At 36.4% G+C, this 16,707-nt stretch overlaps 1 protein-coding gene across 2 annotated transcripts; it reads left to right on the forward strand.

The window, feature by feature from the left end:
- Positions 1–7,967: 7,967 nt before the first annotated feature.
- On the forward strand, positions 7,968–15,641 carry LOC107787894 (bet1-like protein At4g14600). 2 transcript variants are annotated; one of them, XM_075231844.1, is made up of 6 exons: positions 7,968–8,238; positions 12,441–12,566; positions 12,674–12,763; positions 12,988–13,111; positions 14,399–14,455; positions 15,143–15,641. In XM_075231844.1, the coding sequence occupies exons 3-6, from the start codon at positions 12,705–12,707 to the stop codon at positions 15,302–15,304; spliced, it is 402 nt and encodes a 133-aa protein (XP_075087945.1). In that variant the 5' UTR covers positions 7,968–8,238; positions 12,441–12,566; positions 12,674–12,704; the 3' UTR covers positions 15,305–15,641. The 2 variants fall into 2 exon arrangements, with proteins under 2 accessions (XP_075087945.1, XP_075087946.1); XM_075231845.1 differs by lacking the exon at positions 7,968–8,238 and adding an exon at positions 11,174–11,262.
- Positions 15,642–16,707: the final 1,066 nt, after the last annotated feature.

The following is a 16,707-nucleotide window of genomic DNA, read 5'->3' on the forward strand; positions in this document are numbered from 1 at the left end:
TATATGCACCTGCACAAAAATGTGCAGCAAATGTAGTATGAGTACGTAAATCAACGTGTACCCAGTAAGTATCTCGCCTAACCCCGAAGAAGTAGTGACGAGGGGTCGACTTCGACACTTACTAGTGGTCCAATAATATCAGATACAGTAAAGAAATGAATGAATATGAGACAGAATAAATATATGAAACAAACAAGTATAAAATATGTGGTATAATTTCCCTCTTTACAATTTACTCAAGCTCTCAACTAGCGAGTCCCCTCCGTAACCGGAGCATATATATATATAGATGTAGTGGATCTCATCAAAGAGGTGGTTGTCATAATTCAAATAAGGGAAAACCCTCAGATACAATGGCTTCTTGCCAGATGTTACGCACGATTCCACGAGGATAATATATATATATATATAGAAAATGTCGAGGCGTACGGCCCGATCCAACATAAAAGTAAAATGTGCACTGCCGAGGGTCGAACGGCGCAAACCATAGATGCATCTATTAACCTGCCGAGGCGAACGGCCCGCACCCATGAGAGTGTGGTATATAAATTCTGCCGAGGCGAACGGCCCGATCCCATAAGAGTGGTAGAAGGAAATACCCCGCTTGCGAATCATACGTGCGACGCGGTCAAATGTAAATTTAAGGAATTTCCCCGCTCGCAGATCATACTTGTGACGCGGTCAGATATAAATTTAACATTTAAAAATCATATCTCTTTCTTGATTCTTTTCAAAATAAGAAAAATTCAGCTTGTAGCTTTTTAAGGAAATTACCCCGCTCGCGATCCATACATGCGACGCGGTTACACATAGATTTCTTAAGTTATTATAGTGTTCCTCAATTCTTTTCAAAAAATACAAAGTTCAAATGAAAACCTTTAAGTTTCCAACTTTTCCTCAATTTCAACTCCTTTCGAAACATTTAATAAGCTAGCTCAATCTCGCTTCCTTTCAAGGCAAGCAATAAATATAAATTCAACAACAATAGCAACAAGGAATGATGTAAGCTTAAAACTACCCCGACATAGGGATAGTTAGTAGCTACGTACGGACTCTCGTCACCTCGTGCGTATGTATCCCCCACAAATAGAATCATATAACAATTTAGTTCACCTATGGGGTTAATTCCCTCTTACAAGATTAGAAAGGAGACTTACCTTGCTCCGAAATTCCATATCCAGCTCCAAAGTCGCTCCGACAATTCAAACCGATGCACGTCGCTCCAAAACTAGTCAAATATGATGCAACCGAATCAAAATATACTCTAATACTCATAATTAATTATTTTATAACAATTTTCAACTCTATTCGAAAAGTTGATAAAATCACCCTCGGGCCCACGTGCCTGGATTCCGAAAATTTTCAAAGATAAACTTTACCCATAACCCCACGAACTCAAATATATAATTTATTCTCCATTTTATGCCCAATTTCGTGATCAAAATCCAAGAATACCAATTTCTAGGTTTCCTACCAAAACACCATAATTTCTATAAATTTTCATGTCTAAATCCATATATAAATCATGTATTTAACTCACAATGTGCGGGAATTACTTACCTCATAATAGATGATGAAATCTCCTCTTCAAAAGCTCCAAAAATCGCCCAACCTAAATGAAATATGGAAGAAAATGGCCAAATCCCGTATATAAAACTTCACTGCCTAGGTCCACCCTTCTTCGCGATCGCGGAAAGACCATCGCGATCGGGAAGGCCAAAGACACACTGCCCCAAAATTTCCTCTTCGCATTTGCATTCCTCACGACGCGTTCGCTAAGCTTTCCGCCCTCACTACTTCACGTTCGCATACCCAGCCTCGCGTTCGCGTAGGCCAAACATCCTCAGGTCCAGTCCTCCTTTCCTTCTACGCGTTCGCGACTCCCCACTCGCGTTCGCGTAGGTTCCTCAAGTTCTTCACCGCGTTCGTGTCTCAACCTTCGCGTTCGCGAAGGCCAAATCCCAGCAGCCTCAAAGTTCCTCTTCACAAACACGGGACTCCCTTCGCGTTCGCGAAGAAGGAAACCAGATACCAGATACAGCGGCAGCAAATCATTCCGTTTTGGTCCGAAACCACCCCGAAACACACCCGAGGCCCCCGAGACCCCGTCCAATCATACCAACCAGTCCCATAACACAAACTTGCTCGAGACCTCAAATCACATCAAACAACATCGAAATCATGAATTGCACCCCAATTCAAATTTAATGAACTTTGAAACTTCAACTTCTACCATCGATGCCGAAACCTATTAAATCACGTCCGATTGTCCTCAAATTTTGCACACAAGTCACATTTGACATTACGGACCTACTCCAACTTCCTGAATCGTATTCCAACCTCGATATCAAAAAGTCCACTTCCGGTCAAACTTCTCAAAAACCTTTAAATTTCTAGCCTTAGCCAAATGACTCCAAAATGACCTACAGACCTCCAAATCCACTTCCGGACGCGCTCCCAATACTAGAATCACCATACGGAGCTATTACCAGACTCGAAATCCCAAACGAACATCGATAACATTGAAATTCACTTCAACCCAAATTTATAAAATTCTTCCAAAATGCCAACTTCCACGATAGGCGCCGAAACGCTCCCGAGTCATCCAAAACCCAATCCAGACATACGCCCAAGTCCGAATTCATCATACGAATCTGTTGGAACCTTCAAATCCCGATTTTGAGGTCGTTTACTCAAAAGTCAAAGTTTGGTCAACTTTTCCAACTTAAAGTTTCCAAATTTAGAATTTTCTTTCCAAACCGACTCTGAACTTCCCGAAATTTAATTCCGACCACACGTACAAGTCATAATACCTTAAGTGAAGTTGCTCATGGCCTCAAATTGCTGAACGACACCGGTCGGGTCGTTACATAAAGTGAACGTATTTTCTACTCTAATTGCATAGCTAGTTATCCATGTTGGATATATATTTTATTAACTATGTGTTTGGATTGGATATAGTATTTATTATGGAATAATTTTTTATTGAATTTTAATAAAGTTTTAAATAGATCATATATTAGTATGTGTCATTTGCTTATATAGTAGATGATTTAGTATAGTTAAGCTTATGCACGGAAGATTAGATCATTAGTTCTTATAAATATAAAGTTTGAGTTCACATTCTAATGAAGGAACTAGACAAACCATCAGGAATGATAGCACAAGATTAAATATAATTTATCTTGATTATGAGAATGATTTAATTCTAACTTCTTGCGCTAGTACATTTTGTATGCATTAAACGAATCAAGTAGAGATAAGTATTTTATACTGACTTAATAAAATATATTCTCTAGCCATTAAATGTATTTATACTCTTAATCTTGATATAATTATTATTAGTTGTGTATATTATTATTGTTTTGATTTATTAAAAGGCGAGATCCTTTCGTGAGTCAATATGCCTGGTAAATTATATAATAATAATGTACATTGTCGAAGTATTAGTTAGTTGAAGGAATCTATGTCTCGGTTTAGAGATTGATAATACACCTTTATGAAAACTTATAAGTTTTCATGTGTAAACCCGGCTGGTGAATTTTGTATCTGACACATGAAATAAGTTAAGCGAAAGTCTAAATAAAATAATTAATAAATTAAATTGTTAGTAATTTATTTTAATTAATTAGTATCTGAATCTTAACATGGGGAGTTAAATAAGATTTAATGGATGCATTTCGAAATTGAATAAGGAGCGCAATTACAAATTTTTAGTTGAATAATTCGCAATTTATTATAATGGATTTAAATCTCTCAAAGGTGTAAAGCCCGCTTTGACACCTGTTATTAGTTTTAATGCACCAATTATATATTAGAGGGGGTGAGTATTATATATTAAAGGGGGTGAGTAGTGCATCTATCAATTAAATTTTCTACCATAAGTTTTACATTTTCCATGAACCAGATTCTTGAATTGGTTCTTGCAATTTATGTAACTAATAAATGCGAAAAATAAAGAAGATAGAAATTTTACGCGAAAAACCTCATTGCTCTGGGAAATAGAAACCACGATCCAACTTTGGATTTTTTTTTCTCACAAACTTCACATGTTTCAGGTTATAAAACTCTTTTATAATTTAAGAGACTAAATCTAGTCACTCAAACAGCCTACAATACAGATGATTGTAGCTACACACTCTAAACTAATCTTTTAGTCTAAAACAAAAGGATTGCCACCCAATAGTTCTTATAAAACACTCCTAGAACAGAATGTGTGAGATTACAACTCAATCATCTATTATAAGACCAAGACAAACTAAGTTAGACTTGAATTAATTGATTAAACTTGGTCCTTTAATTTAGCTTGCTCTTGTTGTTGTAAATTGCTGCTCACGTAAAGGATCTCTTAATTTTTTTATGTAGGTGGGACTGTACAAAAATAAACTCGTACTATATATATATATATGAATACTAGTAGACGGCTACGGTTATAGATGAGTATTAACCAAGTAGAAATAAATCTCCTAACCCTAGCAAATAAAGGAAGTAAAAAGATTCTCTTCTGATCTACCGGAGAAGTAAATTTTATTTCTATAAAGCACTTCTTTAAATCTTGGCCTAAACTCAAGCTATAAAAATCTGCCAAGATTTTCTGGCAATATCACATACCTGTTAGGTCAACATAGTTGAAATACATCCTCATCTGGCATGACATCCATTCTGCTCCAATTCGATGTGTGACATCCTTGTCAATCTCTCCATTTCCTTCTATTACCTACCCAAGATACTTGAAACTTTTTCTCTTGGGGATAAATTGTGTATCAAGTTTCACGTCCGCATTCACTTCATGAGTCACGTCATGAAACTTGCATTCTAGATATTTCGTCGTGGTCCTGCTAAACTTGAAACCTATAAACTCTAGGGTCTATCTTCAAACTTCCAACCTTGCATTAACACGGTCTCGCAGCTTGCCAATCATACAATATCATCCGCAAGTAATATGTACTATGGCATCTCTCCTAGAATGTGGCGCGTCAGTGCATCAAATATCGCCAAGGAAAATAAGAATGGACTAAGGTCTGGTCCCTAGTGCAATCCCATCACGGATCTCTAACAAAATTTTTAAAAAAATCCTAATGAATTTTAGACTTAAATAAGTGTACTAGTATAACATTATGATAATTCATCATAACTTTACTAGTTTTGCTTGATTATCCATTTATGGCAATCCTCATTTATTCGAACTTGAAAAGGACAATTTAAATAAACGTGATATGTAGACTAGTTTAATTATACTAATAATCTCTTCCGGATTCTTCCTCAAATATTTTTTTTCTTACTTTCGACCAAATATTGCACAAACACATGTTAAATGGCCTCAACAAATACAATTAAAAACATTTGACAAATGGGAAAAGAAAAAAAGAATAGAAAGCAACTACTTTTTGGATAAGTAAGAATGTCAGCATATTTTGTTGTATGTTACTATGAGTTTTTGTTTTTTCAACCATGAGTTTGCTTTTGCTTCCATATTCATGACATTGCAAAATGGGAAGGTGCATTTATCAGTCTCATGATATCTAAAAACAAAATGATCTTGCTAATAAAATACATAAACATAACCAAGGAAAAGTCAGTATTTAGACTAGACAGGGTACCAATTATTACTAACATACAATTCAAAAATAAAACACCAAGTTTTCCTTCTCTAACCTAAGTTAAACAGCATACTACTAAATTAAATCTTGACACTATGAGATCCTCCTCATATTAAATAGTTTGTCCTTGTGCAGCACAAAAGATTTCGGGCCTCCCAACGGCCCTTCGAGAGTTTGTGCCACGAGCGCTCGGAGTAGGGCATCTGTGAGACAATATCTTCGACCCACTCCTTGAGTCGAGGGACATCATTTAGAACTTGGGCGACAGCTTCACCACCACAAATACCAATGAGAAAAAGAGAGATGAACACGAAATCAACATTCGAGGGGAAGTTTTACTTACGTGATGCATTCTACTTCTCGGAAAATAGCCTGAATTCGGACGGGATCAAATCCGATGTCCACACCCAGACAAAATGACCCTACCAACCTCGGTCTCGTCCTCGTCCTCGACGATACTCAAAAATGGGGCTTTGTTGGCCCGGCGAACAAGATTTATCAGTCCCCTCGGAAGATTCGGAAATTGTATAAACATAGTAGATGATCGATGGTGAAGATGCACGAATCGATTTTACTCACAAACAATCAGAGGAGGATCACGATCCTCCACAATGAAGGGTGAATTTGTCCGAGACATACCTCGTACCTCTTGCAGAAGTCTATGATGACCGGATCCACTGGGCCCAGCATAAAGGGATAAGTGTACACACTTAGGTATCCCTCAACGGATGTAGTAATTGCCTCCTCAAAGTCGGGGACCACTATGTCTTTATCGACTCAGTTATAGTCCTTTCGGACTAAGGGGAGATCGTCTTCGGTGATCGAGCAAATAAATCTCGATGCCTCCTCACACTGACCTTGCACCGAGGAGGGTTTCTCGACCTTGAAGTCACCAGTAACCAAACAACCCCCGGAATGAACATCTTCAAGGGAGGTTCAGGAGCTGGTTCATCGATGACCACGTTAGCAGTGGATCTCCCAAGGTCGACCAAATCGGAAGTGGTTTCATTGGTTCCGGCAGTCGTTTGGGAGGTAGAAGCAACCTTTTGGGGAACAGATTTTGAGGGTTTTGCCATTGTTATAAGGGAAAGCTTGAAGGAAATAGAAAAATGTTGAAAGATGGAAGCTCAGATGTGTTGGCTTGAGTAGATAATGAGTAAAAATTTCAAAGGAATCTCGAATAACGGAGGTAAAAATGCCAGAATGTGAAAAGGAGTAGTGAAATCCTGAGGGTACGAGGGTAGACGGTTTGATGTAAAGTAAAAATGAACAAAAGAGGGGTTATTTATAATGGTTCCGCGACATTTCGCCTCCAGGGACAGCCGACCGGCGGCTGACGCGCATTTAATGCCATTATGACATGACTGACGAGATATTTCGGGCTTTTTGTTGTTTATGTCACGGTGTATTGAAGAAGGAATCGGGATGCTCATGTCGTTTCTCGTTAGCTTTCTTTTCGAGAAACGAGGGGACTATTTGTATACGGGTAAACACCGAACTCATGTTATACTCCGGCCTCCAACAGGGTAAAACGAGCTCGAGATATGATTGCGAAGGATCAGAATCGAAGCAAGGGTCTCATCGAGTCAGAATCCGGGGGCGATTGTCTGTCCTCGAGAATATTGGGGTCATGATTCGAGATCGATCCAAACACTGAGAGACTTGGGAGAACACTGTCGGGCAATCAAGCATGACCAACAGAAGGCCGTAATATCCGCGACCAACCGGATATCATGGCGTGGATCTCGACACGTATCGATGTAGAACCGGCAATCAGTTAAACAAAAGATTTTTTTACCTTTTATAGAGTTGTACTTAGAGTAGGATTCCCCTACTATATAAATAGGGGTCTAATAATTCATTAAACACATTGTAACACGCATTCCAATGCAATATACTATTATTTTCACTATTATTCTAAGCTTTTTCTTTCATTCATCAATATCGCACACCGTGAACCCGGATCGAGGGTGAATATTTCAATAAAGCTGGAATCATCCTCCTCGCGTGGTTTGAATTTACTGTATTTCTATTTGTTCATTCTAATCTAATTTATCGTTTTGTATCAAATTAATCCGCGTATCCTTAAAACCACTTACAAATTTAATTATTATCCGATTTTGAGGGTAAATAATGGTATTTGAAAATTTGAGTTGTGTTTGTACATGAATACAATTTGGAGCTGTTTTTGAATTTCTTTTTGAGTGATTTGATGAGAAACAGTTTTCTAGAGTTTTTAGAATTTTTAAAAAATTCTGAAATTTAACTTAAAACGAAATTTGAAATTTTCATCCCTAAATTGTATTCCAAAAACTTGGGGCCCTTAATTGCTCTTTCCTAATAAGATCACATGTACGTACTTAACATGTCTCTAATTCTCTCGGTTTTCAACCATCTATATCTTCCCCTTTCACTTTCAATTCTTCGCAATCGGTAAAATCCTGTCTTCGTCATGTATTAAGCCATGAATCTCTCTCTCTCTGATCACTCTCCGTCTTTCTCTCTCTAACATCACCGCCGCTTCATTTTTCTCTCCATCTAGGGTTTTGAAGTTTCGTGGTTTTTTTTGTTGTTGAAGAATCATAGCATTTCTACTTAATACTAGGGTTTTCCAGTTCGCCTTTACGGGATAAAGCAGGTTTGAATTCTTCTTCTCCTTCGTTTTTAGCTAAGTTGAGTTTATTTTTATTTTGATTAATTATTTGTATGCATTTTTATCAGCTCTTTTTTCTAAAATGTTTTTTTAATGAGATTTGGTAAATTTTAATTTAGAGTTTTAGAGTTAGGTTTAATCATATTTTAGGATTATTTTTATGTTCCGTGCACTTGTATGCAATGTGTTGATGTGGTATTGATTTTGATTAGTCTCTCTCTCTCTCTCTCGATTATTATCTTTTGAGCTTAATTCGAAATCGTTTTATTTTATCTGTTCGTGTTGTTTTTGAAAGATATCAGTGTAACGGCTTAATCCAAATTCATTTTATTTGTTATTTTCTGTTCTATCCTTGTTCAATTGCTTTTGTTTCTTGCACTTTTCTGTCTAAATTCATAGTGTAGCTTTGAAATTGAGACTGATATTCGCGATGATAGCTTCTTTTTTGGCTGCATTTGTCCGCTATTTTTTTGAGGAGCACATACTGTTTGTTTGTCCTTTTGCTGTCCTGAATGTCTTAATTGTGTTGGGGTTTGAATTGGGCTTTTACCAGGGTTTCTGAAATAGAATTGGTTTGTTATACTTGTTGGGGTTTCCGCTGGCGTCGGTGTATTGGAACGTTCTTTGCCAACCTGAAGACGTAGTTCACAAGTCATTTATTACTTGGAATATTGCATTTATAACTAATGGTGTTTTGTGTGCGGTGTTTTGTGTTCTAGTTATTGGCAGCTTTCGCCTTGGGGATTTGGTTCTATAAACGTAATGTGCATAGTTAAGCTGGAATTGTTAAATACGGAGAATTCATTAAGAAATACTTCCTCATCTCAATTTGGCTTGGCGGTATTTGTCTAGATGCGGAGTTTAAGAAAGAAAAGACTTCTGATATAAGCTTCAAGTGCCTTTGGTACCGAATTTTTCTTTTTTGTATTTAGTGGGATCTAGAACACGTCATATCAATGGTAAAATAGGAATGTGATAATTATTAGATTGTAAATAGTAAGGTGCCAATCTTTTTGAGATAGACAATAAAGGAAAAAGTGCCAAACAAATTGGCACAGGGAGTATTAAAATTGGTATAGAGATTTTAAATATTTAACCAGTTCTTAGGATTAATTTATGTTGAATTTGATCGGTGTTCTTCGACAAGTTTCATGTTATAGGAGGTTGTTCTTTCTATGCTTGGATGATGCCATTGTGCTTTCAGTAACTTTGTTATTGCACTTAATACCGTTGATCCTTTGAATGTAACGGTGATGGTCTTCCTTGTTCCGAAACACATGGGATTTCATTCTATAGATTAAGGTTTTTAACTGGCACATCTATAGTATGTAAGATTGCCACCAAGCAGAAGGTGTAGAGTTGCCTGTTTATAATGATTAATGATGGCTTAATTTGCTATTTGGTGCATGTACTCTTTAATGCTCGTGTGATTGAGATGATTTTCTGATTGTATATACTTGCTGCTTGTACACCTGAAACCAAATGAATGGGAGTTGAGGATGGAACACTGGAAGTTTGTAGGAAACGAATTTTATAAATGCAATCAAACAAACAGATCAACCTGGTGGAGATCACAGTTGTCAAATATGAATACGTGATTTTTTTTCCGTGGCTTGCTTATTTGTGAGGAGAGGATGAAAGATATGTATCGACTCGGATGCACATCTTTTAAGGTAGTTTGTTCTTTTATTGGTTTGGTCTGCCCGTGATCATTTTCTCTATGGCCTTTTCTAGTAGTTTCGGGGATGGAAATTTTTTCAAAAGGTTAACTTCTACTTGGTCAACTCAATCGAAAGTGGGTTGAGGTGGTTGGTTTTCTTTATTAGTTTATGATATAGAACCAAGTTAAAATTGGACTTTTATGAGTTGTCTACCACTAATAAGTCAAACTGGAGCCTCAAGCCAATTCTGTGATATAGTACTTCATCCTTTAGGTGAGTACTGAGTGGGTTCAAGAAGTTGTTCCGGGAAGAACAGATGGAGAAAATGGTTGGAAAATTGTAAATAATGTGAAACGAATCTACTACCTCTGGTTCTTGCACAAATTGGGTGTACCTTCTCCAATTTTGAGTCAAAACTCAAAACTATTGCAATAAGTCCCTAAACAAACACAAGCCAAAAAGAAGCAAGAGTAAGAGTCATTGCCTCGTGAATGTTGTGATGTTACTGGAAGGAGCACCATGTGTTGCATCTCATAGAAAAATTATAACGTGCTAATACTTTTTGGATTTAGACCCCAATACTAGCCACATCTCACAGGAGCTCATCAAGAGTTAGATTAGCTTCATAATAGTCGTGCTATTACACTGGATGAACTTCAAATCCAGGTGAGGTCTAGGTTTGCACGCACCAAGTGGAAATTAAATTGAGTGCAGCTGATGGAAGGGGTGGTCACTTGGTTGTAAAAGAATGCTTAATTCTAGTTCGCTTGGTTAAAGGTGGGTGCCCATAACATGCAAATAGGTATTGCCTATAATTAGGGATTGGTCTAAGGAGGTGGAGGGAGAACTTACTTTCTGGGACCATTCAGAGGTTGTAGAGTGCATTCATGATACCCGAATCTCCTTTTGTTTGAAGTTTGTTGGACATGAATGAACCCGAACAGACGTACCCGCTGCTTCTGCTTTCTGCCATATGGGCTCAATTTCATAATATTATAACCGGTCTCCATTTATTATCTTTTATTTAACAAATTTGTGAATTGCTGAAATAAAGTAGTTAACAACCTAATAAAAGGTAAAGTTCATGAAATAAATACTCTCATTCACCATTAAACGAAAGTTTAGTGATGAAATACATGCACTCTTTGCTAAATCTGTCATATGTTTCTCTTTGTTTGAGTTTCATTCCTCTTAAATGATTCCATTTTCCCAGGATTTTTTCAAACAGTCAGTTGTTTTTTAAACCGGAGTTGTTTTAGTTTCGCAGCCATAATTACAGAGAGTGAGTGAAAACATATGCATGTCATAAGTGAATGTCCCGAAATACAGGACTGCTCAGGCATTGGAGGTTTGTTTCTTTGCCTCTGTTACTTTTGCTGGAAAAGAGCAAGGCTGATTTGTGGTTAAATTAAACATTATGTAGTACGTAGCTGTTCCTTTTCTCCTTTTCTACCTAAGGTTTCCTTATTGATAGAGGTTGTATTTCTATTCAACTATAAATAAATTATGGTTTGAGTATAATTTTAAACCTCTCGATTTTCAGTGATTTATACCCCTCAGTTTTTTGAAATTGACAGATAAGGCTTCCTTCTTGTGATTGAAGTGAAAATATTAAAAGTCTCCATCTATTAATAACAATATTATTATTATTATATGCTGGAGATTAGCTTTGTTAATTCAAATTCTAAGATCATACAAAGGTGAGTTGGTAGATTTGAAGATATGTTAGGGGAGGAGGGCAGAGACGGACCATAAGATTGTAGTTTTAAATGAAGCGAGACTTTCAACACAATTGAGATCATTCGGAGCTTAAAGAATTTGATGTGCATTTCATAACTTTTATGCCATGTTGAAATTACATTATTTGAATTTCTTTATAACCATTATCATTTTTAGATTAAGATTTCTAAGTGTTTAGCAGTTGGGGGCGCCAAGGATATCATAGAGCTAATGTGCAGCTCATTAATAAATAAATGTTGAAGTTCCTGGCAAAAAATCACTAAGCGCTTGGAAATTTAATGTGTGACAGAAGAATGATTAAGAGTAAATTGTGTTAATGGAGTTCTTTTTTTTTTGGTTTATTAGATGTAATGGATATTCCTTTTTTTGGAGGGATGATAGTTTTTTTCCATTTTCCTGACCTGGAGATGTACTTATATGAAAAATGTACCTATTGTTTTGGGTCTTTCCTTGAGCATGTTATTTGTTTTTCCTTCTTTTTTAAATGTTGAAAATCCGGAGTGGTCTTCTATTTATATGAACACATGCTTTGTGTTAATGTATTTAACCATTTATTTATGCGGTACCACTTGCTAATGAATATTACGGTTTTAATAGGATGATGCCTTGTAATTATATTTTATCGTGGAACTAAAGAACCTAGCGCTGTTGCCTATAATCTGTACATTTGTGGATATTAAAGGGCAAGGGCTCAAATTAACTTCATAAACGAGGAAGCAAACTACCTGATTTAACGTGCATTTGAATTTGGTTTCTGATACTGGTGCATTAACATTCCTTGTGCAGGATGAAACAAATAGCCCTCAAGACGGTTCATGATAGCAGTTAATGGACAAGATGGTTGAAAAATAGGCTGTATTACAGAGTAAATAGCATTTTTTGGTAAATAGAGTTGTAACAAACATATTACAGGTTACTATAATTTTCTCCTCTGATCTTTGGTAGCACAGAAGTATTTTTTGACGTGCTGAATTCTCAATCCTTTTTATTGATACTTTAAAGTTTTTCGCGAAACCTAGGGTTTCGAGGTTCCTTCAGTTTTTTCTTTCAATGGCTTCTAGCTCTCATAGAGGCGGTGATTTCTACGGTGCTGCTTCCTACAGATCCAGGTATCCATAAAAACGGAAAAAAAAGTATCGTCTTCTTAAGTTATAATTTGTTATGGTACTAATTACTTGCACAATTTGAATTGTGATAGAGAAGTGTTGTGTAACAAACAATTACCAAAAGCATAACCTAATTAGGAGAAAATTAATAGAAATACATTTTTTTGCATTTTTGGGGTTTATTTTTGAGAAATTTAGTTGTTTTCTTTCGTTGTTTGATTGATCAGAGATGGATTGAGTACGAGGCAAGTAGGTGGTTCAGATGAGATACAGGTGCGGATTGATCCGATGCACGGGGACCTAGATGACGAGATTACAGGTCTTCGCAAACAAGTAAAACAGCTTAGAAATGTATGCTTACCTATCACCTTGTCTGTGGCTTTATATTTGTATTTTGTATTTTTTGTTGGAGGATTTTTTTTTTTTTTTTTTTTTTGCATAACCGGTGGCATATTTAATATGCATGTACATGTCAAATTTGGTGATGTGTTATGTCATGGATCCATTTCAAATAAGGTGATGTGTTGTCTTGGGACACTGATAATAGTATTTCTTAGAACACCACTGTGAAACTTGTTAGGCATATAGGTTGAAGATAGTTGAAGTCTCTTCCACGAGCAAACGAAAGCGTAATGACTATACTGTGTTCGGGATTGAGCGAAACAAGGCAATGTTGCATTCAGGAATGTTCTCTATCCTTTAATTTAGGATTTCATCTTAGAATTGGGAATGGAAATGTAGATTTTATGTTTTACCTTTAATTTATCGTATCGTACTGGATTAATAAAGCTGTTAATCAACCCAAGGTTGTTGCCTAGTAGTCAATGAACTGAGTTCAAACCTTGGAGATCAGGGTTCTAGTCCCAGCAGAAATACAAAAACACTAGGTTATTTATTTCCATATGCCTAAGCCTTGGCGGGTGGAATTACCCAATACTTGTGCCAAATTGGAGGTAGCAAGGACTCGGTGAAATGGCTGAGATGTGCACAAGTTGGCTCACACACCACTGTTATGAGAAAAATGTTAATTCACTCTTTGGCTTTACGTTTTCACTGGTAAGACTGCGTTGTTTTGGAAACAATGCCAACTGTCAAGCCATTCTGGTCCCCCCCCCCCCCGAGATATACTTTGCATAAAAGACATTGTATAGGAACTTCTTGTTGGATGGAATCAATTGTTTTGACTGTATGTGGAGCAAGTACTGACTTATTCCTGGTCACCAATCTTGAAGAAAGGTTGTGTTTTCACACCCATGACTCCTTTTTCCGGTGGTTACTTATATCTATCTTCATTTTTTATATCGGCATATATTGATGCTTTATCATGCTGACATACTTCAACTGGTCTTGAGGTGGATGCTAGAGAGACATCAGCGCTTATTTCTAGGTTGTAAATCTGTCCTAGTGAAATCTGAGAATAGGGGGACCAGTGTCATGTTATCCATATAGTTCATTCACGACAGGCTGAGAGAGAGGTTATCATTCCTATATCCTGTCCGTGGATCCATACAATGTTCCTTATAGGTCATTTTTTCCAATGTCTCATTTGTCTGCCTTGTCATTTCATCTTTGTCAGGGTTTCAGATTTTTATTCAAACTTACCCTTTTGCTAGTACTTATAGATATTTCTTGCTGCAGGTAGCCCAAGAAATTGAGTCTGAAGCAAAGTTTCAGAATGATTTTATTAACCAACTGGTATGCCATGAACTTGTTCTCCTTTTCTTCCAAGTATATTTGATATTCTTTAAGTCCTTTAAATCACTTTTCCATATATTTATGTACCTTAACAATTAAGTTTTTGTATATTGGAGCTTGTTTTGTGTTTATGTTCCTAAGGCTGGATAACAATCTAACACTCTCTCTCCTTCTATAAATGCTGGGAATTGCAATTGTTATTACTGTAAATATTTTGGAAATGACAGTGTACTCGTAGTCTTTGTTTGCCTTACGTACTGCCAAACCAACCTGCCTGAATGCCTTTGTTGCTCTATGCTTTTCTTTTAGGTTTTCTAGTACTTTGAAAGATACATCCTTGTTAGATCTAATAAAAAGCCCAAACTTGATTCCATTCTCTTTTTTTTCTTTGTTCTTAGAGGGTAATTTGTGCGGGGATATTGAACTACACACTGCATATGTTCAACTGATTGTAAATCTGTATTCTAATAGTTATCCCGTCTAGCAAATTGCTGCAATAGATTGCTTCAAGCCGTTAGAAGTAGTAAACTTTCCTAGAGTTTGTGTGGCATTGTTTATAAATGTGTTGGTTGGTCGGTCTATCTGAGATTCTCATGATGTATGCTTATTTTATTGATTATGGAATCATTCTTGTAAGTTACATGATTTCCCCGTTTCCTTAAAAACTTGCACTTCCCATTATCACAGCAAATGACACTGATCAAAGCTCAAGCAGGGGTGAAGAACAATATGAGACGATTGAACAGAAGTATCATCCAGGAAGGATCAAACCATGTGATGCATGTTATTCTTTTTGCGCTATTTTGCTTCTTTGTGATATATTTGCTGTCCAAGTTTTCACGGAGATAAAGGCGATCTTTTGCGCTATTTTGCATTTCCTGGTGCAAGTCTTGATGAAGATGAGAGAAACACACAATCTATTCAAGGCATCATACAAATGCTGCAGTGGTTAATTTTTAGTGATTGGGGACAGCAAGGGTGCAACTATAGGAAGTCCATATATCAGTCTTCTTATTAGTTTCTTGTTTTCTCTTTTCACTTTTATTTTTCTTTGTAATACTTGCTATATGACAATGATAATTGTGTGCTTATCCTAGAAAAAAGCTGAATATTTACAATGGAAAATGCTCTATACTTCATTTGTTTAAACAGCAGAGCCTGTTTTGCAGATGATGATGTTCGGCAAACAGTGTATACATTTGATTTTAACTCTTACAAAGTCTGCCCCTAACAGAAGGCTAGCATACACATGCTTTTGAATCATTTTGTTGCTGGTTTGCTTGATCAGCTGAGGCTTGCTCCACTTTGCTTAGCCTAACTTGATCAATGACTCTTCTAGCCCATTCTGCAAAATAGGTTTTGTTGTGTCCAACCATGCCATCTTTATGAAATGAAAGCATTGCAGACATCTTTTGGGGATGGACACTCCTCGCCTATTGTATCTCACCATGCACCTTGGTGTATCATCCCTGATTGATTCGCCATCTAGTGGGAGCCAAATGAAACCAAAGTTTCATGTTCGGTTTTAAAAATAATGAATCGGCATCGACTATAACCCCTATCCTTCCAAGCTAACGATGCCGGTTCGATTCCCGCTATCCACTCTATTATCTATTTATTCTAAATATTTTAATTTATTCATTAAACTAAATTTAGTTTATTGGTATTAGTACATCATTGAATATACAATAGGACAGATAGAGGTTTAATGAATAGATTAAACCCCTATACAATTGGATGCAATTTATTTTCTGGTTGAATATTTGAATCCAAGACACTTGCTTCCTTTTTTTTTTATTAAGATAAAGACAATAGTGATCAGTATTTCTTTAGTATTTCTTTATGCTTGTCCATTTGTTCGTGAATAGCTTCTTTCAAAAGGGCTTCTTTCACAACGCCATGCTTGATGAACATAATGACGCAATAATGGATGCAAATCTTACTGCACTCATATTTTTTCACAATAACATTCTACTTGAACAACAATATTACAACAACATTCTATTGTCACATTGTTGGGATTACCTAGTTAACTTATATGTCTTACTTTTCTTTTTTATTTATTTTAAAAATTGATACTCCTTTATAAAGTTAAAAATAAAATAACTAAAGGAGTATAAAAGGGTAAAAATGCCAATGATGCAACCAAAAAAATAAAAACAGGAGTATATAAACCTAAATTTGGAGAGGAAAAAGTAAAGCTAAATTTGGAGCGTAGGAACGTAATTTTGTTTTTAACGCTAATCGCATCT

This window comes from Nicotiana tabacum, chromosome 2, assembly GCF_000715075.1.
Source record: "Nicotiana tabacum cultivar K326 chromosome 2, ASM71507v2, whole genome shotgun sequence".
NCBI classification, from domain to species: Eukaryota; Viridiplantae; Streptophyta; class Magnoliopsida; order Solanales; family Solanaceae; genus Nicotiana; species Nicotiana tabacum.